The sequence below is a fragment of the Dendrobates tinctorius genome, unplaced genomic scaffold, assembly GCF_039654945.1.
Source record: "Dendrobates tinctorius isolate UK_male_01 unplaced genomic scaffold, ASM3965494v1 ptg000024l, whole genome shotgun sequence".
In the NCBI taxonomy this organism is placed as follows: domain Eukaryota; kingdom Metazoa; phylum Chordata; class Amphibia; order Anura; family Dendrobatidae; genus Dendrobates; species Dendrobates tinctorius.
The window spans coordinates 4756990-4783618 of NW_027361692.1; the positions used below are offsets into that span (position 1 = coordinate 4756990).

Consider the following 26629-nt stretch of genomic DNA (forward strand, 5'->3'; position numbering starts at 1 on the left):
TTTACAAAATTCCCGTCACATGACAAAGAAAAAAAAAAAACCCAGAGAACTTTAGGGAAAACTTTGGCTGTTGTTTCTGCCAAACTTTTTCTGTAAATGTCACGGTTACAAACAAGTGATGAAATCTGAACCACGACCGCATGTTTTCACATGGTTTTATTTCTTCTATTAAAAGTATATGCCGGTAAAAAGTTGCCAACATCACAAATACACCTCCTTTGCAAGAAAAAAAAAAAAAAAGTACCATACCACTCTGAACACATTTTATTTAAATGGGTGGCACTATATAGAATGGTGCAGGTAAAAAGACTTAAGGCCCCGTCAAACACAGCGAGATCGCTGATTTTGTGACGCCACAGCGATCTCGCCAGCGAAATCGTTGTGTGTGACATGTATCAGCGACCGCCCCCCCTGCCGGGTATCGCTGATCGCGCTCGAACGTCCTGGGCCATTTCTTGATCGTTGGCCTCCTGCTGGCCAGCACGCATTGCCGTGTGTGGCAGCGGGAGAGCAACAATCAGCGACGCTGGAAGCTGGTCTCCAATGTAAACAGCGGTTAACTAAGAGCCGCGTGGCTCTTAGATACCCGATGTTTACCTTGGAAACCAGTTTGCTCGCTGGTGAGTCTGTCTATGTGACCGCTCACCAGCGATCAGCTAACTATGTCCCAGCGATCCCAACCACGTCGGATCGTTGGTGAGATCGCTGGGAAATTGATACGTGTAACGGGGCCTTAATGATAATCTTGTCTGCTATCTTTAGGAGCACACCACTTCTCTTCCCCCCAGCTTCCTGTTTCCCAGGGGGGGGGGGGGTGCTTCTGATGATTAACAGTTTTGTGGGTCTCAGATTCTCCCGCATGAGGCAGCTTTGTCTCTGCAGCATCAGAGGAGCACAGGGGCACTGAAAGTGGCAAATCCAGCAGTTCAGTCAGCTTTAGACCGGCGATTACAAGGTCTATTACAAAGAGCCTGGAGTTGCTGCACTCCTTACAAATGAGACTATAAACTCAGGCAACAAGCAGTAAATAATAGAATTAAAAAACTTGCTATTCTTGAAAACAGAGGGGATTTTTAAGAAAAGGTGTGACATGGGAAATATTTCAAATTAATTTTGATAAAAAAGTACTGCAATTTTACAAATGTATCATGAGGCAACCCCTTTAACTCCAACATGTACAGAGGACACTGTCCTGTGAAGCGAGTGGTCTATGGATGCATCTAAAGTATAAGCTGGAAACTTTGTAAACTGCAGTAGGAAAGAAGTCTAAAGCAGTGCTTCCACAATGTGATCCTGTTGCAGTTTTTGCAAAAATTTTCAAAAAGAGGCTAAATCGCTGCATTTTTAGAGCCCTTTCAGAGAAACAATTAAAGTAAATGCTTTGCGAAAGCATCGTAGGAGCATGGCCTAAGGGTATGGTCACATTTTTTGATGCACGAAAAACACAGACAAAGACCAGAAAAACTTTGCATAAATTACACGCACTTTGGGGGCCTTTCAGAGGCTATGTCCTTTTGATCTCAATGAGAAAAACGTCAGTAAAAACGCTGAAAAAAAAAATTGACATTTTGAGGTTTAAAAAAGCTGCGTCTTTTCCACAGAAAGAAAGGAAACCTCATCAAATTTGCTATGTTGTGAACAAATGCTTTAGAAATTGCTTCAGAAAGAATACTCGCACAGCGGTCGAACAAGAGGTAGATCATTACACTCCTAAACTTTCAGATGGGGCAGATTCCAAATGCATTGCCAATTACATTTATAACTAATGTTGATTCATTCCGCACCACAGAGATTTTAACATGTATCATGTACCGAGTGAGCTTTCTACAAGAGGGTTATATATGCATAATAATAATGAGAAACATGCAGAGGAAAATGAAAATATGTTCAATATGCCCTTCTAGCTTTCACAATTAAACACATCATTTGTGATTTTTCAAGTCACTCCTCTTCTTTTGGTTTAGTCATATTAGTTAACGTTTTTTCACCAAATTGTTCAAAATGGTGCCCGGGTTTCACAAATTTTACGGAACATCAAAAATGCTTTTTATTTTTGCCTTAACTTTTTTGCAATTTTTCAAAGCAAAAAGTAACATACCGTATATACTCGTGTATAAGCTGACCCGTGTATATAGCCGACCCCCCTAATTTTGTCACAAAAAACTGGGAAAACTTATTGACTCGCGTATAACCCTAGGGTGGAAAATGTCGAAGCTACTGGTAAATTTCAAAAATAAAATGGGCCCCATAAAGTTCATGATTGGCCCCATATAATCCTCCATAAAGTTCATGATGGGTTCCATAAGATGCTCCATACAAAAATAATGCTGCACAGTGAATAATGGTGGCTCTATAACATGCTCCATAATAACATAAGCCCCATAAAATGCTGCACAGTGATTAGTGGCCCCTTTTAATCCTGCACAGTGATTAGTGGCCCCTTACAATGCTGCACGGAGATTATTGGCCCCTTACAATGCTGCTGCCGCTGCCTCAATTAAAAAAAACAAAAAAACTATATACTCACCTTGTCGCTACTGCTCCTCAGCGTTGCTGGCTCTGCAGTGACTGAAGCTTGGGCTGATAAATGGCAAATGAGCTTTAATGGGGATAAATGTAAGGTCGTGCACTTGGGTAGAACAAATAAGATGTATAATTATGTGCTTAATTGTAAAACACTGGGCAAAACTGTCACTGAAAAAGACCTGGGTGTATGGGTGGACGACAAACTCACATTTAGTGGCCAGGGTCAGGCAGCTGCTGCAAAGGCAAATAAAATAATGGGATGCATTAAAAGAGGCTTAGATGCTCATGAGGAGAACATAATTTTACCTCTATATAAGTCACTAGTGCGACCACACTTAGAATACTGTGTACAGTTCTGGTCTCCGGTGTATAAGAAAGACATAGCTGAACTGGAGCGGGTGCAGAGAAGAGCGACCAAGGTTATTAGGGAACTAGGGGGTTTGCAATACCAAGACAGGTTATTACACTTGGGGTTATTTAGTTTGGAGAATCGAAGGCTTAGGGGTGATCTTATTACAATGTATAAATATATGCGAGGACAGTACAAAGACCTTTCTAATGATCTTTTTACTCTTAGATCTGTGACAGGGACAAGGGAGCATCCTCTACGTCTGGAGGAAAGAAGGTTTAAGCATACTCACAGACATGGATTCTTTACTGTAAGAGCAGTGAGACTATGGAACTCTCTGCCATATGATGTTGTAATGAGTGATTCCCTCCTAAAATTTAAGAAGGGACTTGATGCCTTTCTTGAAAAGTATAATATTACAGGGTATATACACTAGTTTCCTTAATATTGCGTTGATCCACGGAGCTTGTCTGATTGCCGCATGTGGAGTCGGGAAGGAAGTTTTTTTCCCCAATGTGAAGCTTACTGTTTGCCAAATGGGGTTTTTTTTGCCTTCCTCTGTATCAACATGTTAGGGATATGGGTTGAACTAGATGGACTTAAAATTCTCCCTTCAACCTTAATAACTATGTTCAGGCAGAGGGCGCCTGCTAACTACGTCATGGCGCCCTCTGACCTGAACGTCACTGCCAGAGGAAGGCCTCTTTCACACTTTAGTTTTTTGCATCAGTCAAAATCCGCTAAAAGGACGGATGGCGGATCCGTTTTAGTACTGATTACAACGGATGGCACCCGTCCGTTTTTTTTTGACGGATCCGACAAATGAACAATTTTAACCCCTTCACCCCCAAGGGTGGTTTGCACGTTCATGACCGGGCCAATTTGTACAATTCTGACCACTGTACCTTTATGAGGTCATAACTCTGGAACGCTTCCATGGATCCCGGTGATTCTGACATTGTTTTCTCGTGACATATTGTACTTCATGTTAGTGGTAACATTTCATTCAAATAACTTGCGTTTATTTGTGAGAAAAACGGAAATTTGGCGAAAATTTTGAAAATTTCGCGATTTTCCAACTTTAAATTTTTATGCCCTTAAATCACAGAGATACGGCACACAAAAAACTTGATAACTAACATTTCCCACATGTTTACTTTACATCAGCACAATTTTGGAACCAAAATTTTTTTTTGTTAGGAAGTTATAAGGGTTAAAAGTTGACCAGCGATTTCTCATTTTTACAACACCATTTTATTTTTAGGACCACATCACATTTGAAACCACTTTGAGGGGTCTATATGATAGAAAATACCCAAAAGTGACACCATTCTAAAAACTGCACCCCTTAAGGTGCTCAAAACCACATTCAAGAAGTTTATTAACCCTTTAGGTGCGTCACAGGAATTTTTTTGAATATTTAAAAAAAAAATGAACATCTAACTTTTTTTCATAAAAAAAATACTTCAGGTTCAATTTTTTATATTTTACCAAGGGTAACAGGAGAAATTGAACTGCAAAAGTTATTGTGCAATTTGTCCTGAGTACGCAGATACCTGATATGTGGGGGGGAACGACTGTTTCGGCGCATGGCAGAGCTCAGAATGGAAGGAGCGCCGTTTGACTTTTTCAATGCAAAATTGGCTGGAATTCAGATTGGACGCCATGTCACGTTTGGAGAGTCCCTGATGTACCTAAACAGTGGAAACCCCCTACAAGTGACCCCATTTTGGAAACTAGACCCCCCAAGGAACTTATCTAGATATGTGGTGAGAACTTTGAACCCACAAGGGCTTTACAGAAGTTTATAACGTACAGCGGTACAATTAAAAAATCATATTTTTTCCACAAAAATGATCTTTTCACCCCAATTTTTATTTTCCCAAGGGTAACAGGACCCTAAAAGTTATAGTGCAATTTGTCCTGAGTACGCTGATACCCCACATGTGGGGGTAAACCACTATTTGGGCGCATGGCAGAGCTCGGAAGGGAAGCAGCGCCATTTGACGTTTTTGGCTGGAATTGAGATCGGACACGATGTCGCGTTTGGAAAACCCCTGATGTACCAAAACAGTGGAAACCCCCCACAAATGACACCATTTTGGAAACTAGACCCCCTAAGGAACTTATCTAGATGTGTGGTGAGAACTTTGAACCCCCATGGGCTTCACAGAAGTTTATAACAAAGCCATACAATTAAAAAATCATATTTTTTCCACAAAAATGATCTTTTCACCCTCAATTCTTATTTTTCCAAGGGTAACAGGACCCTAAAAGTTATTGTGCAATTTGTCCTGAGTACGCTGATACCCCACATGTGGGGGTAAACCACTATTTGGGCGCATGGCAGAGCTCGGAAGGGAAGCAGCGCCATTTGACGTTTTGGGCTGGAATTGAGATCGGACACCATGTCGCGTTTGGAAAACTCCTGATGTACCAAAACAGTGGAACCCCCCCACAAATGACACCATTTTGGAAACTAGACCCCCTAAGGAACTTATCTAGATGTGTGGTGAGCACTTTGACCCCCCCAGTGCTTCACAGAAGTTTATAACACCCGGGCGTGAAAATAAAAAATTCGTATTTTTTCCACAAAAATGATCTTTTAATCACCATTTTTTTATTTTCCCAAGGGTACCAGGAGAAATTGGACCCCAAAAGTTGTTGTCCAATTTGTTCTGAGTATGCTGATACCCCATATGTGGGAGAAAACTACTGTATGGGCACACGTCAGGGCTCGGAAGGGAAGTAGTGACGTTTTGGAATGCAGACTTTGATGGAATGGTCTGCGGGTGTCATGTTGCCTTTGGAGAGCCCCTAATGTACCTAAACAGTGGAAACCCCCCCACAAATGACCCCATTTTGAAAACTAGACCCACTAAGGAACGTATCTAGATGTGAGGTGAGCACTTTGAACCCCCAAGGGCTTCACAGAAGTTTATAATGCCAGGGCATGAAAATAAAAAAATCGTATTTTTTCCACAAACATGATCAATTAGTCCCCATTTTTTTCATTTTCCCAAGGGTACCAGGAGAAATTGGACCCCAAAAGTTGTTGTCCAATTTGTCCTGAGTACGCTGACACCCCATATGTGGGAGAAAACTACTGTATGGACACACGTCAGGGCTCGGAAGGGAAGCAGTGACGTTTTGGAATGCAGACTTTGATGGAATGGTCTGCGGGTGTCATGTGCGTTTGGAGAGCCCCTGATGTACCTAAACTATTGAAACTCCCCACAAGTGACCCCATTTTGGACACTAGACCCCCCACGGAACTTATCTAGATGTGTGGTGAGCACTTTGAACCCCCAAGTGCTTCACAGAAGTTTATAACACTCGGACGTGAAAATAAAAAAATCATTTTTTTCCACAAAAATGATATTTTTGCCCCCAATTTTTTATTTTCCTAAGGGTAACAACAGGAGAAATTGGACCCCAAAAGTTGTTTTGCAATTTGTCCTGAGTAGGCTGATACCCTACATGTGGGGGTAAAACACTGTTTGGGCGCATGGCAGAGCTTGGAAGGGAAGGAGCACCATTTGACTTTTTCAACTCAGAATTGGCTGGAATTGAGATCAGACGCCATGTTGCATTTGGAGAGCCCCTGATGTGCCCAAACAGTGGAAACCCCCAATTCTAACTCCAACCCGAACCCCAACACGCCCCTAACCCTAACCCTAGCCCTAACCCTACCCCAACACACCCCTAGCCCTAACCCTAGCCCTAACCCTAATGGAAAAATGGAAATAAATACATTTTTTTAATTTTAATTATTTTTCCCTAACTAAGGGGGTGATAACGGGGGGTTTGATTTACTATTTATGGCGGTTTTTATGTTTGGCGGCTGTCGCACGCTAAAAGACGCTTTTTATTGTAAAAATAGTTTTTGCATCACCACATATTGAGAGCTATAATTTTTCCGTATTTTGACCCACCGAGTCATGTGAGGTCTTATTTTTTGCGGGACAAGTTGACGTTTTTATTGGTACCATTTTCGGGCACGTGAAATTTTTGGTCGCTTTTTATTCCGATTTTTGGGACGCAGAATGAACAAAAACCAGCGTTTCATGAATTTCTTTTGGGGGGGGTGCGTTTACACCGTTCCGCGTGCGGTACAATTGATAAAGCGGTTTTATTCTTCGGGTCAGTACGGTTACAGCGATACCTCATTTATGTCATTTTTTTATGTTTTTGTCGGTTTTATGCAATGAAAACTATTTTATATAAAAAATAATTATTTTTGCATCGCTTTATTCTGCGAGCTATAACTTTTTTATTTTTTCGCTGATGATGCTGTGTGGCGGCTCGTTTTTTGCGGGACAAGATGACGTTTTCAGCGGTACCATGGCTATTTATATGCGTCTTTTTGATCACGCGTTATTACACTTTTTGTTTGGCGGTATGATAATAAATCATTATTTTATGCTTCGTTTTTTATTTTTATTTTTTAAGGGGTTCGCTAAAGGGGTTAACTAATGGGACAGTTTTATAGGGCGGGTCGTTACGGACGCGGCGATACCTAATATGTGTACTTTTATTGTTTTTTTTTATTATTTCCAAAAAATGGATTTATTGGGGGAATATTTTTTTTTTTTTCTAATTTATTTGGCGATTTTTTTTAATTATTTTTACACTTTTTTTTATTTTTTTTTTTACATTATTAAATAGTCCCAGGTGGGACATCACTGTCCTGTGACAGATCGCTGATCTGTCACATCACAGATCACTGTGACAGATCAGCGATCTGACACAGGCACTGCAGAAGGCTTCCTCATGCCTGCGCTTTGCAGGCACTGAGGAAGCCAGCTTCCGCAGGCCCCCGAAGGCCCCCGTCGCCATCTTGGATTCGGGGGCCTGGACGAAGGGAGTCCCCCGCAGCAGCGCTGCACATTGCGCTGCCGTGGGGGGCTCAGGGAAGCACGGAGGGAGCCCCCTCCCTGCCGATGCTTCCCTTTAACCCCCGGTACACCGCGATCGTGTTTGATCGCGGTGTGCAAGGGGTTAACGTGACGGGGGCGGTCCGTGACCGCCCCTGACACATTATGCCGGGTGTCAGCTGTGATAATCAGCTGACACCTGGCCGCGATCAGCGGCGCTCACCACGTGGTCGCCGCTGATCGCGCCGACGTACTATCCCGTCCCCGGTTATACGGGCCCGGGTACCGTGGACGGGATAGTACGTCAGATGGCAGGAAGGGGTTAAAGGAATCGCAGGAGAGAGAGGATCCGTTTTTTTCAAAACCTGGCGGATTGTGACTGATTGTAAAAAACTGAAGTGTGAAATAGGCCGAAGCAAGACAGCAGAGCCACGTGCAGCGATGGAACGGGGGACACGTGAATATGGCTCCCCCCGTTATACTCACCTCTCCTGGCGCTGTTATTCCTGCGGTCACGTGGTGCTGTTCATTACATATGCGCATATTCATGAGGGTAATGAGCGGTACCACGTGACCGCTGAAAGCAGAAAGAACAGCGCAGAGAAGGTGGAATAAGCACGGGGGGCTACAGAAACATGTCAGGAGAGGTGAGTATGATCTCCGACACCCCCCTCTCCCCCTCCCCGGCCGACCCCCGGTATATGACTCACGAGAGGGGGACTTTCAGCCCAAAAAAAAATCGGCTGAAAAATCTCGGCTTATACGCGAGTATATACGGTATTTCTATACCACCCGGCAAAAGCTAGAGCATTTATGCAAAAATTCAGAGGCTTTAAAGTCTCAATTGATGAAATGGCCACAAATATCTGGAAAGCAAAATCCATACCCACACCGGCAGAACATGAAAAAAAGTGAATACATACAAAAAGATCTATAAGAAAACCTGTCATCAGGTTTAGCATGTTTAAGCAAATGTATGACCATAATGGCGCTGAGATACAGATTCAATAGATAATTTTACTGAAGATATCTGCTTTCTGGTTACTCTTTAATCCACATTTGAAGCTTGGATGTAATAACCTTTTGATGCATAGAGTCAGGACTGTGGGTAGTCTTTGGGCTTTTGCCCCAAGTCCCTCTCACTGCCTTTGGAGTCTGTATCTTCCTCCTTTTCTAGAATTTGTGCCAGTGCAGCCCTCGCTGCAGACAGCACATCCACAGTTTCATCCCCCCCCCATTGGTATTCAGTAAAATGACGCTGCTGAAGGTGCAGATTGAGCTCTCGACTCGTCATAGAGTCAAGATCTCAGTCTGTGGATGGACTGCCAGGGCATCATTTTACTGAAAACCCCTGGGAGAAGAATCTGCACATGTGCCGTCAACATTTTCCTGAAAATCACAGCTGAAAATCACAGGGAGATTAATCTGCGCAAGAACCATAAACAAAGAACCTACCCATAGTCCTGCCCCTATACACGGAAAGGTTATTACATGGCCATTTTTCATTTTCACTTTGTCCTCCCCTTTTTGCCAAGAGCCATAACTCTTTATATTTTCATCAATATACAGTTGTGGCCAAAAGTATTGACACCCCTGCAATTCTGTCAGATAATACTCAGTTTCTTCCTGAAAATGATTGCAAACACAAATTCTTTGGTATTATTATCTTCATTTAAATTTGTCTTAAATGAAAAAACACAAAAAGAATTGTCCTAAAGCCAAATTGGATATAATTCCACACCAAACATAAAAAAGAGGGTGGACAAAAGTATTGGCACTGTTCGAAAAATCATGTGATGCTTCTCTAATTTGTGTAATTAACAGCACCTGCAACTTACCTGTGGCACCTAACAGGTGTTGGCAATAACTAAATCACACTTGCAGCCAGCTGACATGGATTAAAGTTGACTCAACCTCTGTCCTGTGTCCTTGTGTGTACCACATTGAGCATGGAGAAAAGAAAGAAGACCAAAGAACTGTCTCAGGACTTGAGAAACCAAATTGTGAGGAAGCATGAGCAATCTCAATTCTACAATTCCATCTCCAAAGACCTGAATGTTCCTGTGTCTACCGTGCGCAGTGTCATCAAGAAGTTTAAAGCCCATGGCACTGTGGCTAACCTCCCTAGATGTGGACGGAAAAGAAAAATTCACAAGAGATTTCAACGCAAGATTGTGCGGATGTTGGATAAAGAACCTCGACTAACATCCAAACAAGTTCAAGCTGCCCTGCAGTGCGAGGGTACAACAGTGTCAACCCGTACTATCCGTCGGCGTCTGAATGAAAAGGGACTGTATGGTAGGAGACCCAGGAAGACCCCACTTCTTACCCCGAGACATAAAAAAAGCCAGGCTGGAGTTTGCCAAAACTTACCTGAAAAAGCCTAAAACGTTTTGGAAGAATGTGCTCTGGTCAGATGAGACAAAAGTAGAGCTTTTTGGGCAAAGGCATCAACATACTGTAGTTTACAGGAGAAAAAAAGAGGCATTCAAAGAAAAGAACACGGTCCCTACAGTGAAACATGGCGGAGGTTCCCTGATGTTTTGGGGTTTCTTTGCTGCCTCTGGCACTGGACTGTTTGATCGTGTGCATGGCATTATGAAGTCTGAAGACTACCAACAAATTTTGCAGCATAATGTAGGGCCCAGTGTGAGAAAGCTGGGTCTCCCTCAGAGGTCATGGGTCTTCCAGCAGGACAATGACCCAAAACACACTTCAAAAAGCACTAGAAAATGGTTTGAGAGAAAGCACTGGAGACTTCTAAGGTGGCCAGCAATGAGTCCAGACCTGAATCCCATAGAACACCTGTGGAGAGATCTAAAAATGGCAGTTTGGAGAAGGCACCCTTCAAATATCAGGGACCTGGAGCAGTTTGCCAAATTCCAGCAGAGCATTGTAAGAAACTCATCGATGGTTACCGGAAGCGGTTGGTCACAGTTATTTTGGCTAAAGGTTGTGCGACCAAGTATTAGGCTGAGGGTGCCAATACTTTTGTCTGGCCCATTTTTGGAGTTTTGTGTGAAATGATCAATGTTTTGCTTTTTGCTTCTCTTTTGTGTTTTTTCATTTAAGACAAATTAAATGAAAATAATAATACCAAAGAATTTGTGTTTGCAATCATTTTCAGGAAGAAACTGAATATTATCTGACTGAATTGCAGGGGTGTCAATACTTTTGGCCACAACTGTATGAGTGTCTGAGCAAAGGTCTGAATATTTATGACCATGTGATATGTTTTTCTTTTTTAATAAATGTGCAAAAATCTCTACATTTCTGTTTTTTTTCAGTCAAGATGGGGTATAGAGTGCACATTAATTAGAAAAAAATGAACTTTTTTGAATTTACCAAATGGCTGCAATGAAACAAAGAGTGAAAAATTTAATGGAACATTCAGGTCTTTGGAGATGGAATTGTAGAATTAAGATTGCTCATGCTTCCTCACAATTTGGTTTCTCAAGTCCTGAGACAGTTCTTTGGTCTTTCTTTTCTCCATGCTCAATGTGGTACACACAAGGACACAGGACAGAGGTTGAGTCAACTTTAACCCCTTCATGACCAAGCCTATTTTGACCTTAATGACCAGGCCATTTTTTGCAATTCTGACCAGTGTCCCTTTATGAGGTAATAACTCAGGAACGCTTCAACGGATCCTAGCGATTCTGAGATTGTTTTTTCGTGACATATTGGGCTTCATGTTAGTGGTAAATTTAGGTTGATAATTTTTGCGTTTATTTGTCAAAAAAATCAGAAATTTGGTGAAAATTTAGAAAATTTTGCAATTTTCAAATTTTGAATTTTTATTCTGTTAAACCAGAGAGTTATGTGACACAAAGTAGTTAATAAATAACATTTCCCATATGTCTACTTTACATCAGCACAGTTTTGGAAACAAAATATTTTTTTGTTAGGAAGTTATAAGGGTTAAAAGTTGACCAGCGATTTCTCATTTTTACAATAAAATTTACAAACCCATTTTTTTTAGGGACCACCTCACATTTGAAGTCACTTTGAGGGGTCTATATGGCAGAAAATACCCAAAAGTTACACCATTCTAAAAACTTCACCCCTCAAGCTACTCAAAACTGCATTCAAGAAGATTATTAACCCTTCAGGTGTTTCACAGGAACTAAAGCAATGTGGAAAGAAAAAATGGACATTTTAATTTTTCCAACAGAAATTTTCTTTTAGCATCAATTTTTTCATTTTCACATGGGAAACAGGATAAAATGGATCCTAAAATTTGTTGGGCAATTTCTCCTGAGTACAACGATACCTCATATGTGGTCATAAACCACTGTTTGGGCGCACGGCACGGCTCAGAAGGGAAGGAGCGCCATTTGACTTTTTGAATGGAAAATATGCTGGAATATTTAGCGGTTGCCATGTCGTGTTTGGAGAGCCCCTGTGTGCATAAACATTGGAGCTCCTCCACAAGTGACCCCATTTTGGAAACTAGACCCCCCAAGGAACTTATCTAGATGCATAGTGATCACTTTGAACCCCCAGGTACTTCACAAATTGATCTGTAAAAAAAAAATAATAATTTTTTTTCACAAAAATTTTCTTTTAGCCTCAGTTTTTTCATTTTCACATGGGCAACAGGATAAAATGGATCCTAAAATTTGTTGAGCAATTTCTCCTGAGTGCACAGATACCTCATATGTGGTCATAAACCACTGTTTGGGTGCACGGCATGGCCCGGAAGGCAAGGAGCACCATTTGACTTTTTGAATGGAAAATTAGCTCCAATCGTTATCGGACACCATGTCGCATTTGGAGAGCCCCTGTGCACCTAAACATTGGAGCTCCCCCCACAAGTGACCCCATTTTGGAAACTAGACCCCCTAAGGAACTTATCTAGATGTGTAGGGAGCACTTTGAACCCCCAAGTGCTTCACAAAAGTTTATAACACAGAGCAGTGAAAATAAAAAATAATTTTTTTTCCTCAAAAATGATTTTTAGCACACTATTTTTAATTTTCACAAGGCTAACAGGAGAAATTGGACCACAAATCTTGTTGTCCAGTTTGTCCTGAGTACGCTGGTACCCCATATGTGGGGGGGAACCACTGTTTGGGCACACGGCAGGGCTCAGAAGGGAAGGAGCGCCATTTGACTTTTTGAAATGCAAATTACTTCCAATCGTTAGCGGACACCATGTTGTGTTTGGAGAGCCCCTGTGTGCCTAAACATTGGAGCTCCCCCACAAATGACCCCATTTTGGAAACTAGACCCCCTAAGGAACTTATCTAGATGTGTAGTGAGCACCTTGAACCCTCAAGTGCTTCACAAAAGTTTATGACGCAGAACCGTGAAAATTAAAAAAAAATTTTTTCCCTCAAAAAATTATTTTTTAGTGCGCAATTTTTTATTTTCACAAGGGTACCAGGATAAATTAGACCCCAAAATTTGTTTTCCAGTTTGTCCTGAGTATGCTGGTACCCCACATGTGGGGGGGAACCACTGTTTGGGCACACGTCGGGGCTCGGAAGGGAAGTAGTGACATTTTGAAATGCTGACTTTGATGGAATGGTCTGCGGGTGTCATGTTACATTTGCAGAGCCCCTGATGTACCTAAACTGTGGAACCCCCCCACAAGTGACCCCATTTTGGAGACTAGACCCCCCAAGGAACTTATCTAGATGTGTGGTGAGCACCTTGAACCCCCAAGTGCTTCACAGAAGTTTATAACGCAGAGCCGTGAAAATAAAAAATATTTTTTTTTCCACAAAAAAAAAATGATTTTTAGCCAGCAATTTTTTTTTCACAGGGGTAGCAGGATAATTTGGCCCCAAAAGTTGTTGTCCAGTTTGTCCTGAGTACGCTGATACCTCATATGTGGGTGGGGACCACTGTTTGGGTACACGTCGGGGCTCGGAAGGGAAGTAGTGACATTATGAAATGCTGACTTTGATGGAATGGTGTGCGGGCATCATGTTACATTTGCAGAACCCCTGATGTACCTAAACTGTGGAACCCCCCCACAAGTGACCCCATTTTGGAAACTAGACCCCCCAAGGAACTTATCTAGATGTGTGGTGAGCACCTTGAACCCCCAAGTGCTTCACAGAAGTTTATAACGCAGAGCCGTGAAAATAAAAAATATTTTTTTTTCCTCAAAAAAAATGATTTTTAGCTAGCAATTTTTTTTTTCACAAGGGTAGCAGGATAAATTGGACCCCAAAAGTTGTTGTCCAGTTTATCCTGAGTACGCTGATACCCCATATGTGGGGGATGACCACTGTTTGGGTACACGTCGGGGCTCGGAAGGGAAGTAGTGACATTATGAAATGCTGACTTTGATGGAATGGTCTGCGGGCATCATGTTACATTTGCAGAACCCCTGATGTACCTAAACTGTGGAACCCCCCCACAAGTGACCCCATTTTGGAAACTAGACCCCCCAAGGAACTTATCTAGATGTGTGGTGAGCACCTTGAACCCCCAAGTGCTTCACAGAAGTTTATAACGCAGAGACGTGAAAATAAAAAATATTTTCTTTTTTTCAAAAAAAATGATTTTTAGCCAGCAATTTTTTTTTTTCACAAGGGTAGCAGGATAAATTGGACCCCAAAAGTTGTTGTACAGTTTGTCCTGAGTACGCTGGTGCCCCATATATGGGGGGGAACTATTGTTTGGGCACACGTAAGGGCTCGGAATGGAAGTAGTAGCGTTTTGAAATGCAGACTTTGATGGAATGGTCTGCGGTCGTCATTACGTTTGCAGAGCCCCTGATGTGCCTAAACAATAGAAACCCCCCACAAGTGACCCCATTTTGGAAACTAGACCTCCCAAGTAACTTATCTAGATGCCTGGTGAGCACTTTGGACCCCCAAGTGCTTCACAGAAGTTTATAACGCAGAGACGTGAAAATTAAAAAAAAAAATTTTTCCACAAAGATATTTTTTTAGCCCCCAATTTTTTATTTTTCCAAGGGTACCAGGAGAAATTAGACCCCCAAAGTTGTTGTGCAATTTTTCCTGAGTACGCTGATACCCCATATGTTGGGGTAAACCACTGTTTGGGCACACGTCGGGGCTTATAAGGGAGGAAGCATGTCGCGTTTGGTGACCCCCTGATGTGCCTAAACAGTGGAAACCCCTCAATTCTAAGTCCAGCCCTAACCCCAACACACCCCTAACCACAGCCCTAACCCCAACACATCCCTAACCCTAATTCCAACCCTAACCATAACCCTAACCCCAACAGACCCCGAACCCTAACCACAAGCCTAACCCCAATTCCAACCCAAACCCTAATTCCAACCCTAACCCTCTTTCCAACCCTAACCCTCTTTCCAACCCTAACCCTCTTTCCAACCCTAACCCTCTTTCCAACCCTAACCCTCTTTTCAACCCCAACCCTAACCCTCTTTTTAACCCTAACCCTCTTTTCAACCCTAACCCTCTTTTCAACCCTAACCCTAACCCTCATGGAAAAATAAAAATAAAAATATTTTCTTTATTTTATTAGTACTGCCTACCTATGGGGGTGATAATCGGGGGGTTTATTTACTTTTTCTTTCATTTTGATCACTGTGAGAGTGATCAAAATGAAAGAATGGAATCTGCAGCCGGCAGATTCGGGCGGGCGCACTGCGCATGCGCCCGCCATTTTCAAAGATGGCGGCGTCCATCATCCGGACCCGAGGGACACCGGGAGGGACGGGGGGACTCAGGAGGTACCGGGGGGGGGTGAGGGGGGGATCGGAGGCTGGCGGGGAGCAGAGGGAATGGGAGGGGGGCAGATGATGACAGCGGCGGCAGATCGCCGCTGTCATTCAGTTGCGGGGGGGGGCGATCGCCGGTAGGGGGGGGTGTGGAATCGGTGTCTCCAGCCATGTCCGATGCTACAGCAGCGTCGGACATGGCTGGATTGTAATATTTCATCAATTTTCATTGATGAAATATTACTATCGCTCTGATTGGCTGTTTCACTTTTAACAGCCAATCAGAGCGATCGTAGCCACGTGGGGGCGAAGCCACGCCCCCTGTGGTGAATTACAAAGCCCCCTGTATCTGCGGGTCGGGTGACCTTTCAGTGACCCCGGTCACCCGACCCGCAGGGGGGCTTTGAAGTCATGACGCCACATAGGCGTCACTGGTCAGATTTGAACCAGGTTTCATGACGCCTATGTGGCGTCATTGGTCGTGAAGGGGTTAATCCATGTCAACTGGCTGCAAGTGTGATTTAGTTATTGCCAACACCTGTTAGGTGCCACAGGTAAGTTACAGGTGCTGTTTATTACACAAATTAGAGAAGCATCACATGATTTTTCGAACAGTGCTAATACTTTTGTCCACCCTCTTTTTTATGTTTGGTGTGTAATTATACCCAATTTGGCTTTAGGACAATTCTTTTGTGTTTTTTCATTTAAGACAAATTAAATGAAGATAATAATACCAAAGAATTTGTGTTTTCAATCATTTTCAGGAAGAAACTGAGTATTATCTGACAGAATTGCAGGGGTGTCAATACTTTTGGCCACAACTGTATTTAAGTCACATGATGTCCATTTCCCTGTGTTCCTCCTTGAGGTGGTTCTACTACTTCATTGGAGTCCAGCTGTGTTTAATTAAACTGATAGGACTTGATTTGTAAAGGCACACACCTTTCTATACAAGACCTCACATCTCACAGTGCATGTCAAACCAAATGAGAATCATGAGGTCAAAGGAACTGGCCAAGAAGCTCAGACAGAATTGTGGCAAGGCACAGATCTGGCCATGGTTACAAAAAGAATTTCTGCAGTACTTCCCATAATCCTTAAATGGAAGAAGTTTGGGACCACAAGAAGTCTTCCTGGAACTGACTGTCCAGCCAAACTGAGCAATCGTGGGAGAAGAGCCTTGGTGAGAAAGGTAAAGAAGAACCCCAAGATCACTGTGGCTGAGCTCCAGAGACACAGTAGGGAGATGGGAGAAAGTTCCACAAAGTCACTGCAGCCCTCCACCTTTATGGCAGAGTGGCCCGACAGAAGCCTCTCCTCAGTGCCAGACATATGAAAGCCAGCATAGAGTTTGCTAAAAAAAAAAAAAAAAAAAATACATGAAGGACACCCAGACTATGAGAAATAAGATTCTCTGGTCTGATGAGACGAAGATAGAAGTTTTTGGTGATGATTCTAAGCGGTATGTGTGGAGAAAACCAGGCACTGCTCATCACCTACACAATACAATCCCAACAGTGAAAAATGATGGTGGCAGCATCATGCTATAGAGGTGTTTATCAGTTACAGGGACAGGACAACTGGTTGCAATTGAAGGAAACATGAATGCGGCCAAGTACAGAGATATCCTGGATGAAAACCTCTTACCGAGTGCTCTGGACCTCAGACTTGGCCTAAGGTTCACCTTCCAACAAGACAATAACCCTAAGCACATAGCTAAAATAACAAAAGGAGTGGCTTCAGAACAACTCTGTGACCATTCTTGACTGGCCCAGCCAGAGCCCTGACCTAAACCCAATTGAGCATCTCTGGAGAGACCTGAAAATGGCTGTACACCAACGTTCACCATCCAACCTGATGTAACTGGAGATTATCTGCAAGGAAGAATGGAAGAGGATCCCCAAATCCAGGTGTGAAAAACTTTTTGCATCATTCCCAAGAAGACTCATGGCTGTACCAGCTCAAAAGGGTGCTTCTACTCAATACTGAGCAAAGGGTCTGAATACTTATGACCATGTGATATTTCAGTTTTTCTTTTTTAATAAATTTGGAAAAATTTCTACAATTCTGTTTTTTTTTTTCAGTCAAGATGGGGTGCAGAGTGTACATTAATGAGAAATAAAATGAACTTTTTTGAGTTTACCAAATGGCTGCAATGAAACAAAGAGAAAAATGTATAGGGGTCTGAATATTTTCCGTATCCACTATACGGGCAATGGAGGTTTATTCAAGTGAATTTATGTAGTACGATACTACTGATTATATGAGCACTAGCACTTTATGCAATTTGCAGGCTATACATTTGTCTTCCCACTATTTTGTGTACAGTATGTTCCTTATACCTGTGTCCAACTAATTACTTTTTTGGTACTTTGTATTTGAATGTTTATGCCTAGTATTTTTTTGTACATATTTAAATAAACTCTGTTATATCTGATTGCGGACTTACGACTCCATGTTTTTTGTGGAATAAAGAAAAAATCAAATCGCTATAATTGTTATCTTGTTAGGCCATTCAAACGGACTAATTTGTTTTACATTTTGATAGATCAGACATTTCTTAATTCAGCAATACCAAACATGTGGGTTTTGTTTTTTATTGTTTTATTTTCATTGGGGTAAAAGGAACTTTGAACTTGTGTTTTTCATAGTTTTAAAAAAAAATTTTTTTTCACTTTTTACTGAATTTAATAGTCGTCCGATAGGGTGTGCTATACATAGCAGTGCCTCAGCAAAAATCACGATCTCCTATGAACGTCAGCCGGCGTTCACAATAGTATAGTAATGACAGGTACGGGGGTCTTCTGCAGAAAACCCATTGGCGCTTCACGATCAAGTGACAGGGTTGCCAATGGGAGGCCGGAATGACGCGCTTGCGCCGGAGCAAGTTAAATCTCGCCATCAGAGCTCGGATTCACCCGTGGCTTTTATAGGCACATGACAGTTGATTAAATCATGTGCAGAGAAAAACGCGGGCTCAGCGTTGGTCATGGACACAAGATATGAAAAATATACGTTGTGTCATGAAAGAGTTAAAGAACAGCCAGGAAGCAGATTTCTTGACTAAAGTTATCTATTTATTCTGTAAAACAACGCCATTATGGCCCACGCTTTTGCTTTCACATGCTAAATAGTGATGATATGTTCTCTTTAGAATGTTAAAAAGGCGCAAATTAAAAAGAAGAATTTGGCACAAGTCAAATTCAGGCTAAAAGCACCAAAACGTAGACAATATGGAAAAAAAAAACATATGAATCAGTCTCAAAGTTCCCATCCTACCTCTGTGCAGCTGTTTTCAAGCCCGTCTGAGTGATATTTATGTGATGAAATAACCTTCCCTGCACCATAGTCCCCTGAGAGTGGGGAATGTTCTGAGCATTCTCCCTGTGATAGGGAAAAAAAAAAACGTAATTAGACCTACTGACGATTGTATTTCCAGGAGTCCATCCTGACAGCACTATGGAGGTTGTCCTTATTATCCTTGCTGGGACAGGAAACAAGGAGAGGATAAAAGGACTCTCCCATCTCCACCCCTCAGTGGCTTTTCCAAGTGCCACACCAGGATGGATGCAATAGAATTTATTAAACACTCTTTATACAAACGGTAAGTCATATAAGTATAAAATTTCTCAAGGGGAGGGAACAAACCATGCTGTCAGGATGGACTCATGGAAATGCAGTTACCGGTAGGTCTAATTACCATTTTCCAGATCATCCCCCCTGACAGCACTATGAAGAATACCAAAGTATGGCGTTAGGGTGGGACCACTGCAAGAAGAACCTTCCCACCGAAGGCAACCTGTCCTGAGACTCCATCTAATTTGTAATGTTTCGAAAAGACACTGAGGGGTGGAGATGGGAGGGTCCTTTTAACCTCTCGTTTCCTGTCCCAGCAAGGATAAGTAGTATGACCTCCATAGCGCTGTTAGGAGGGATGACCTGGAAAAATGAGCTTGCAAAATGTATTACATATAGAGATCCACTACCATTTCCAAATATATAAGTTCCATGGGTTTTATGTGTCATACAGAATACAAGAGTGGTACTTGCAATGTACTTAGACTGAGCTCATCACTAAGAAATCTAGCATAGCAGGAGCTTGTTGTTTAGAAGACTAACAGAGCTGCAACAGATAAAATATCTGGAACAGTTTTATCAAAACTACAGCAAGAAGACAAATAAATGATACATCCCTGGAATCAGTTTCTCTGCCCCCATTTTATACTGCACTCAGATTGGGAAGCATAAATAGATTTGTTTTAAGGAAAATTATATGCCATACGCATACAAAATCATCATTATGCCACTTTTTATACTGCTGAACTTTCAGATTAGACCGAATTCAATGGTGTTGTGCCACAGACATACAAAGAATTGATCTCACAGCAGAATTCATTTCAATTAAAAAGTGGTTGTCTCACTTTCACAGCTACTCAGCCCCAACTGTGAACTCATTAAAAAAGGCCCCGTCACACACAGTGATATCCCAAGCGAGATCACCGATTTTGTGACGCCACAGCGATCTCGCCAGCGACATCGCTGTGTGTGACGGGGATCAGCGACCGGCCCCCCTGCCGGGTATCGCTGATCGCGCTCCATCGTCCTGGGCCGTTTTTTGATCGTTGGTCTCCCGCTGGCCAGGGCACATCGCTGCGTGTGGCAGCGAGAGACCAGCGATCAGCGACGCTGGTTTCCAATGTAAACAGCGGGCATCTAAGAGCCGCGCGGCTCTTGGATACCCGCTGTTTACCTTGGAAACCAGCTTGCTCGCTGGTCCTGATCGCTGGAGGGCTTTCTATGTGACAGCTCACAAGCGATCAACCTAACGATGTCTCAGCGATCCCATCCACGTCGGATCGTTGGTGGGATCGCTGGGACATCATTATGTGTAACGGGGCCTTAATGCTGTTAGTAGAGACAGCTTATTTCTGCAATATGAAGACTGCAGAGACGCTGTAATTAACTGGATCCAGATATCAGGCCAGTCTGAGAGCACCGTTTGCAAGCTGTAAAGCAAACAACTTTCAAATGCATGCTCCTTACGTACGATAATGATCACCTACGAGGTGGCCAGTAATCTTGGCAATGAGTTGTAACCTTTTGCCATAAAAATCACTCCATTGTTGCTTGACCAAGCACAATTTCACCAATTTTATAAGATGCACCAATCCTTTTAATTCTATAAATAAAATAAACAAGAAATGATTTTGCTAGAAGGTTGGTGTAAATTATTGGGCGTCGTTTCATATTTTCACATTCAAAACACATACTGGAATTATATTTTATGTAAACTACCGTATTTTTCCCCCAACTTTTCCAGTTAAAATAGTAAATCTTCTTAAAAGTTGGGGGATCTTCTTATACGATTGTGTTATCTTATATGCCGGGTGCGGAGCAATCTTCATATGGCGGGGGAGTGGTCCCGATGAAGAAGGGAGGGTGTAAGTGGAGTTATCCCCCTTTTACCTCATTGGTGGCAGCGGTGCTGCGGGTCTCTGTGCTGTGGGGATCGGCGGCTCCTCCATCTGCAGTGTGGCGGCTCTGTGCTGGGTGGCGGTGGCTCCTCTTTGTCCAGCGTGAGGGCGCTGTGCTGGGGGGTGGCTAAGGTGGCGCTCTGTCCAGCGTCGGGGCTCCGGCATTTCCCCGTAGCCCGGAGGCCCAGGCAGCTACAATGCTGCGATGCGGTGGCCTCCGGGAAAATGGCCGCCGGAGCCCGCGCGAGCTCAGATTCAGATCTCGTCTCCCGAGATCTCGGGACGAGATCTGAATCTGAGCTCGTGCGGGCTCCGGCGGCAATTTTCCCGGAGGCCACCCCATCGCAGCAATGGAGCTGCCTGGGCCTCCGGGCTATTGGGAAATGCCGGAGGAGCCCCGACGCTGGACAGAGAGCCGCCGCAGCCTCCCCCTCAGCACAGCGCCCCCACGCTGGACAAACAGGAGCCGCCGCCGACCCCCAGCACAGAGCGGCCACATTGCTGAAGGAGGAGCCGCCGCACTGCTTCCACCAATGAGGTAAAAGGGGATGATAACACCACCTACACCCTCCCTTCTTCATCGGGACCACTCCCGCGCCATATGCACTCGGCGTATAAGACGACACCCGGCGTATAAGACGACCCCCAACTTTTAAGAAGATTTTCAGGGGTTAAAAAGTCGTCTTATACGTCGGAAAATACGGTAACCAGAATTACGAAACAAAGAAAAGAAATTCTGCTGCTTGCAGGTAACACATATACAAATCATGGGCTAAAGTTTTGGCACTCTTAAAATTGTTCCAAAAAATTAAGTATTTCTTCCAGAAAATTATTGCAATAAAAAATGTTTGGTTATACACGTTTACTTCCTGTGTGTGTATTTGAACCCAAGAAAAAAAAAAAAAGGCAATTTTGACATAATTTCACACAAAACCCCAAAAATGGTCCGGACAAAATTGTTGGCACCCTCAACTTAATATTTGGTTGTGTATCCTTTGGAATAAATAACTGCAATCACTTCCCATAATCAGCAACAAGCTTCTAACACCTCTCAACTGGAATTTTAGACCCCTCTTTTGCAAACTGCTTTAGGACTCTCATATTTGAAGGGTGCCTTCTCCCAAAAACAACTTTAAGATCTCTCCACAGAAGTTCAATGAGATTTAGATCTGAATTCGTTACTGGCGACTTCAGAACTTTCCAGAGCTTTGTTTCCATCCATTTCTGGGTGCTTCTTGAAGTATGTTTTGGTCCTGCTGTAAGACCCATAACCTAGGATGCAAACCCAGGTGACACTGGGCAGTACACTGCGACCCATAATCCTTTGTTAGTCTTCAGATTTCATGATGGCTTGCACAAAGTCAAGGCACCCAGTACTAGAGGCAGCAAAACAACCCCAAAACATCTTTAAACCTCCCCCATATTTGTCAGTAGGGGCACTGTTTTTTTTTCTTTGTGGGCCTCATTACGTATTCGGTAAATCGTAGAATGATGTGCTTTACCAAAAAGCTCTATCTTGTGCTCATGTGGCCACAAGACGCTTTCCCAGAAGGATTTTAGCTTATTCACGCATATTTTAGCAAACTACAGTATAGCTTTTTTATGTCTCTACGTGGGCAGTGGCGTCTTCCTGCATCTCCTGCCATAGCGTCTCATTTAATTTAAAAGTAGACAGAGAGTTCTCACTGACACGGATGCACCCTGAGCCTTCAGGACAGCTTAAATTTCTTTGGAACTTGATTGGGGTTGCTTACCCACCATCCAAACTATCCTGCATTGCAACCGTTCATCAATATGTCTCTACTGATCAAGTCCAGGGAGATTAGCTTCAGTGCCATGGGTTGTAAACCTCTTGACTATGTTGCGCACTGTGGACAAAGAAACATCAAGATCTCTGGAGATCGACTTGTAACCATGAGATTCTTAATATTTTTCAACAAACTTGTTTCTTACGTCCTCAGACCATTCTCTTCTCTTTCTGCTATCCACGCTTGGTGTGACACACACAGACACAAAATGCAGAGACTGAGTTAATTTCTCCCCTTTCTATCTGGTTTCAGGTGATTTTCATATTGACCACATCTGTTACTTGCCACATATGAGTTTGAAGGAGCATCACATGCTTGAAACAAGGTTTGTTTACCCACAATTTTGTCTGTCCCATTTTTGGAGTTTTGTGTGAAATTTCGTCCAATCTGCTTCTAATTCTTTGCTTTTTGGTGTTGTTCAAGTACACACAAAGGAAATAACCATATGTAAAACAAAACATGCGTAACTGCAATAATTTTATGGGAGAAATATTTCACTTTCTTAAACAATTTAAAAAGTGCCAACACTTTTGGCCATGATTGTAGGCCAACTAGCTGTCCATAACAAAATTCTCACCCCAGTTTCTTGCTTGCGCCTAGCATATTCATTCCTGTTGCATTGCCTTTACTAGGTCGTAAGTAAAGTGATTTGCCTCTTTTCTCATATGTCCTATACGAGTCCCCTGTACCATGAATAGTTCTGGACCGCAGTTGACCAGACTATAAGAAGAAAAAAATGTATTAAAAGGAAATGCATAAAAAACTTTCACAGTGTCCATGCACAGGGCATTAATACATGCGCTAAATTGACATGATATAATAATGTTCCAGTAATAAAGGCCTGAGGGCAATTCATATGCTACCATCATGTATTTACCCAAACAAATTAGAAACACAGCATGCTCTCGATAGCATGTTATGCCCAAAGGCTTCTCTTTAGAATTTGTAAACTGCCAGGAAAAAAAAATGTTCAAAATGTACCAAAATATAAAATACTGTGGGGTGTACTTATCAAAACGGTCTCATGCTAAAGTCCCCATACACATCTCTTGCAGTGGCTTATCTAATAGAGAACAAAAGGACCAGCAGTCCAAAATTGGACACGCCAGGGGCCCCCATACACAGACTGCAGATTGAGTACCGGCCAATATTTGTTTGTTAAATATATATGGGGCCTTTAGTCAGCTCAAACTTTAGACCAGACAGTCTAAAAATACACCAGTTTTATCAAAATGGACAATGCCAGTTGATGAAGCTGTAAAATTTCAAGATAGATGGTGCAAGCCTAATTAGACCATCAGTTGGCTTAACGTGTGTCAAAAGTGTGTGCCACAATTATAGGGCACTGTGACGCCATGTTACACCACGTCTTTCAGTTGAAAAAGTCATGAAAAGGGTCTAAAACGCATAATAAAACAGCATTCTGCATGAATCTGTCAGGGACGCACACATTGACGTAGTGTAGGCCCACAGCTGTCTATGGATCCTGACCGCACGGATCAGTATTACATCAGTGTACATGAGGCTTGTGCTACAAAAACAGAAACACTGGATACTTGCCTTTTGTTCTGCAGGTTTTGAGTTGACCCCATCATCATCATCGTCTATAGTGAGCAAGTTAACTTCACTACAATAACAAAAAAAAAATGGAATATGCATGAAACCCAAAAGTAAGCTAAAAATATAATAAGAAACCTAAAAGCCAGGAGAGGATGTTTTTGTTTCATGGGCAGTAATGTGTTAATTGTCCCTCTGCATTGCCATTAGTGAGCTGAGCTCACTTACTAAGGCCAGCAGAAGAATGCAGGCTGGTGAGAAACAGAGATGCCATTCATCAGTGGTAAGTATTTAGTGACCCTGCCTGGAGTACTACTTTACGGTCTCATCTACTAGATCTCTACTGCTAAGTAAAGTCACAATGCAGTTTAGGAAAGAAAAAAGTTGTAAACATTACATGAGCTAAAAAGACATAAGCCAAACATTGCATCTGTCCCAATATATGAGATATGTCCCCTATAGTAAAAATAGGGGACACCCATGCCCGGATTATTTAGGCTGAGTTCACACGTGGCGTTTTTTTCGCGTTTCCGCGGCGGTTTTAACCGCGCGATTTTGCCGCGAAAACGTGAAAAATAAGCATCCCACGCATTCCTATGGGATTCCGCAATGCTGTGCTAATGCTGCGGTTTTTACCGCGGCGGAATCGATTTGCGGTAAAAAACACAGCATGCTCATTAATTTGCGGAATCGCGGCGATCCCGCACCCATAGGAATGCATTGTTCCGCTTACTTCCCGCATGTGGCTGTGCACACCATGCGAAAAGTAAGCAGAACAATTGCGGATGGTACCCACGGTCCGGAGGAGAGGAGACTGTCCTCCGGGCTTTGAGTACCATATCCCTGTAAAAAATAGAATTTAAAATAAAAAATAATATTATTCTCACCTTCCGGCGTCTCGCGCAGCCTTCCCGCCTCTCTCCACTCTCCCGGTCCCAGTAATCCTTTGCGAAAATGCCCGCGATGGCGTCCGTTCTCGCGGGATCGCGAAGTCTCGCGGTCATCGCGAATTACCGCGAGACGTCATCGCGGGCATTTTCGCAAAGGATTACTGGGAACGGATGCGTGGGTCGCCGTAAGGTGAGAATAACATTATTTTTTATTTTTTTTTTTTACATTCTATCTTTTACTACTGATGCTGCATAGGCAGCCTCAATAGTAAAAAGTTGGTCACACTTGTCAAACACTATGTTTGACGAGTGTGACCAACCTGTCAATCAGTTCTCCAAGCGATGCTACAGATCGCTTGGAAAACGCTAGCATTTTGCAAGCTAAATACGCTTGCAAAATGCTAGTTTTTCTGCGAGAAAATCGCGGGAATTTAAAATGCGATTTTCCCGCGGAATGGAATTCCGGAATTCTCGCAGTAATTTCCACGAGAGTTCCGGTACGTGTGCACATAGCCTTACAGTCAGAACATGACTAGGAAACATGTATCAAAACAAGTGAAAGAGAAAACTGCATTGAAACCCCAGTTCCCATATTTTGTGGACAGTTGTAGAACAGGGTGATAAGCGCATCCCTCAATACTCACTAGAAAACAGGATTTTGGTTGCTTACCGTAAAATCTGTTTCTCAGAGTCTCATTGGGGGACACAGGAACCGTGGGGTGTGTGCTGCTGTCACTAGGAGGTTGACACTATGCATGAAAAAAATGTTAACTCCGCAGTATACACCCCTCCGACCGGCTGTAGGACAATCAGCTAGTGAAAAAGCAGTAGGAGGAGACATTATCACGTAAGTCATCATATATTCATTACACGTAATAAAATGAGGGAGAGCGCTCTGTCCCCCAATGAAGACTCTGAGAAAAAGATTTTACGGTAAGCAATCAAAATCCTGTTTTCTCTTTCGTCTAACTGGGGGACACAGGAACCGTGGGACGTCCAAAAGCAGTCCCTGGGGTGGGAAAAGACAAACTTCCTTCAGGTCGGAGAACTCACCACTGCCGCCTGCAAGATTCTTCTGCCTAGGCTGGCGTCCGCTGAAGCATAGGTATGGACCTTATAGAACCTTGAAAAGGTATGCACGGATGACCACGTGTCAGCCTTGCATAACTGCATGACTGATGCCCTGCTGTGTACCGCTTAGGAGGCGCCCACCGCCCGGGTTGAATGGGCCGTGACCCCAGCAGGGGACACCCTGTCCTTTACCCGGTAGGCTTCCAGAACTGCCATTCTGACCCAGCGGGCAATTGTTGCCTTAGAGGCCGGCAGGCCTCTTCTCACCCCATTGGGGATAACAAAGAGCGAGCCCACCTTCCTGAAAGGAGCAGTCCTGGCCAGATAGATCCTTATCGCCCTGACCAGGTGTAGCTTTTTCAAAGAACGCTCCAGATGATGAGTTGAAGCGGGACAAAATGACGGAAG

At 43.1% G+C, this 26629-nt stretch overlaps 1 protein-coding gene across 6 annotated transcripts in view; it reads right to left on the minus strand.

Annotated features, from left to right (window-relative positions):
- Window positions 1-26629, minus strand: part of SENP6 (SUMO specific peptidase 6) — a 234313-nt gene that overhangs the window by 167777 nt on the left and 39907 nt on the right. For 4 of the 6 annotated variants that reach the window (XM_073569306.1, XM_073569309.1, XM_073569305.1 and 1 more), the window contains exons 3-5: window positions 24264-24330; window positions 23281-23423; window positions 18701-18805 (exon numbers count right to left, since the gene is read on the minus strand). In XM_073569306.1, the coding sequence (XP_073425407.1) occupies window positions 18701-18805; window positions 23281-23423; window positions 24264-24330 (315 nt within the window). The remainder of the gene's footprint in view (window positions 1-18700; window positions 18806-23280; window positions 23424-24263; window positions 24331-26629) is intronic. The other 2 variants (XM_073569311.1, XM_073569310.1) reach the window with 1 other exon arrangement.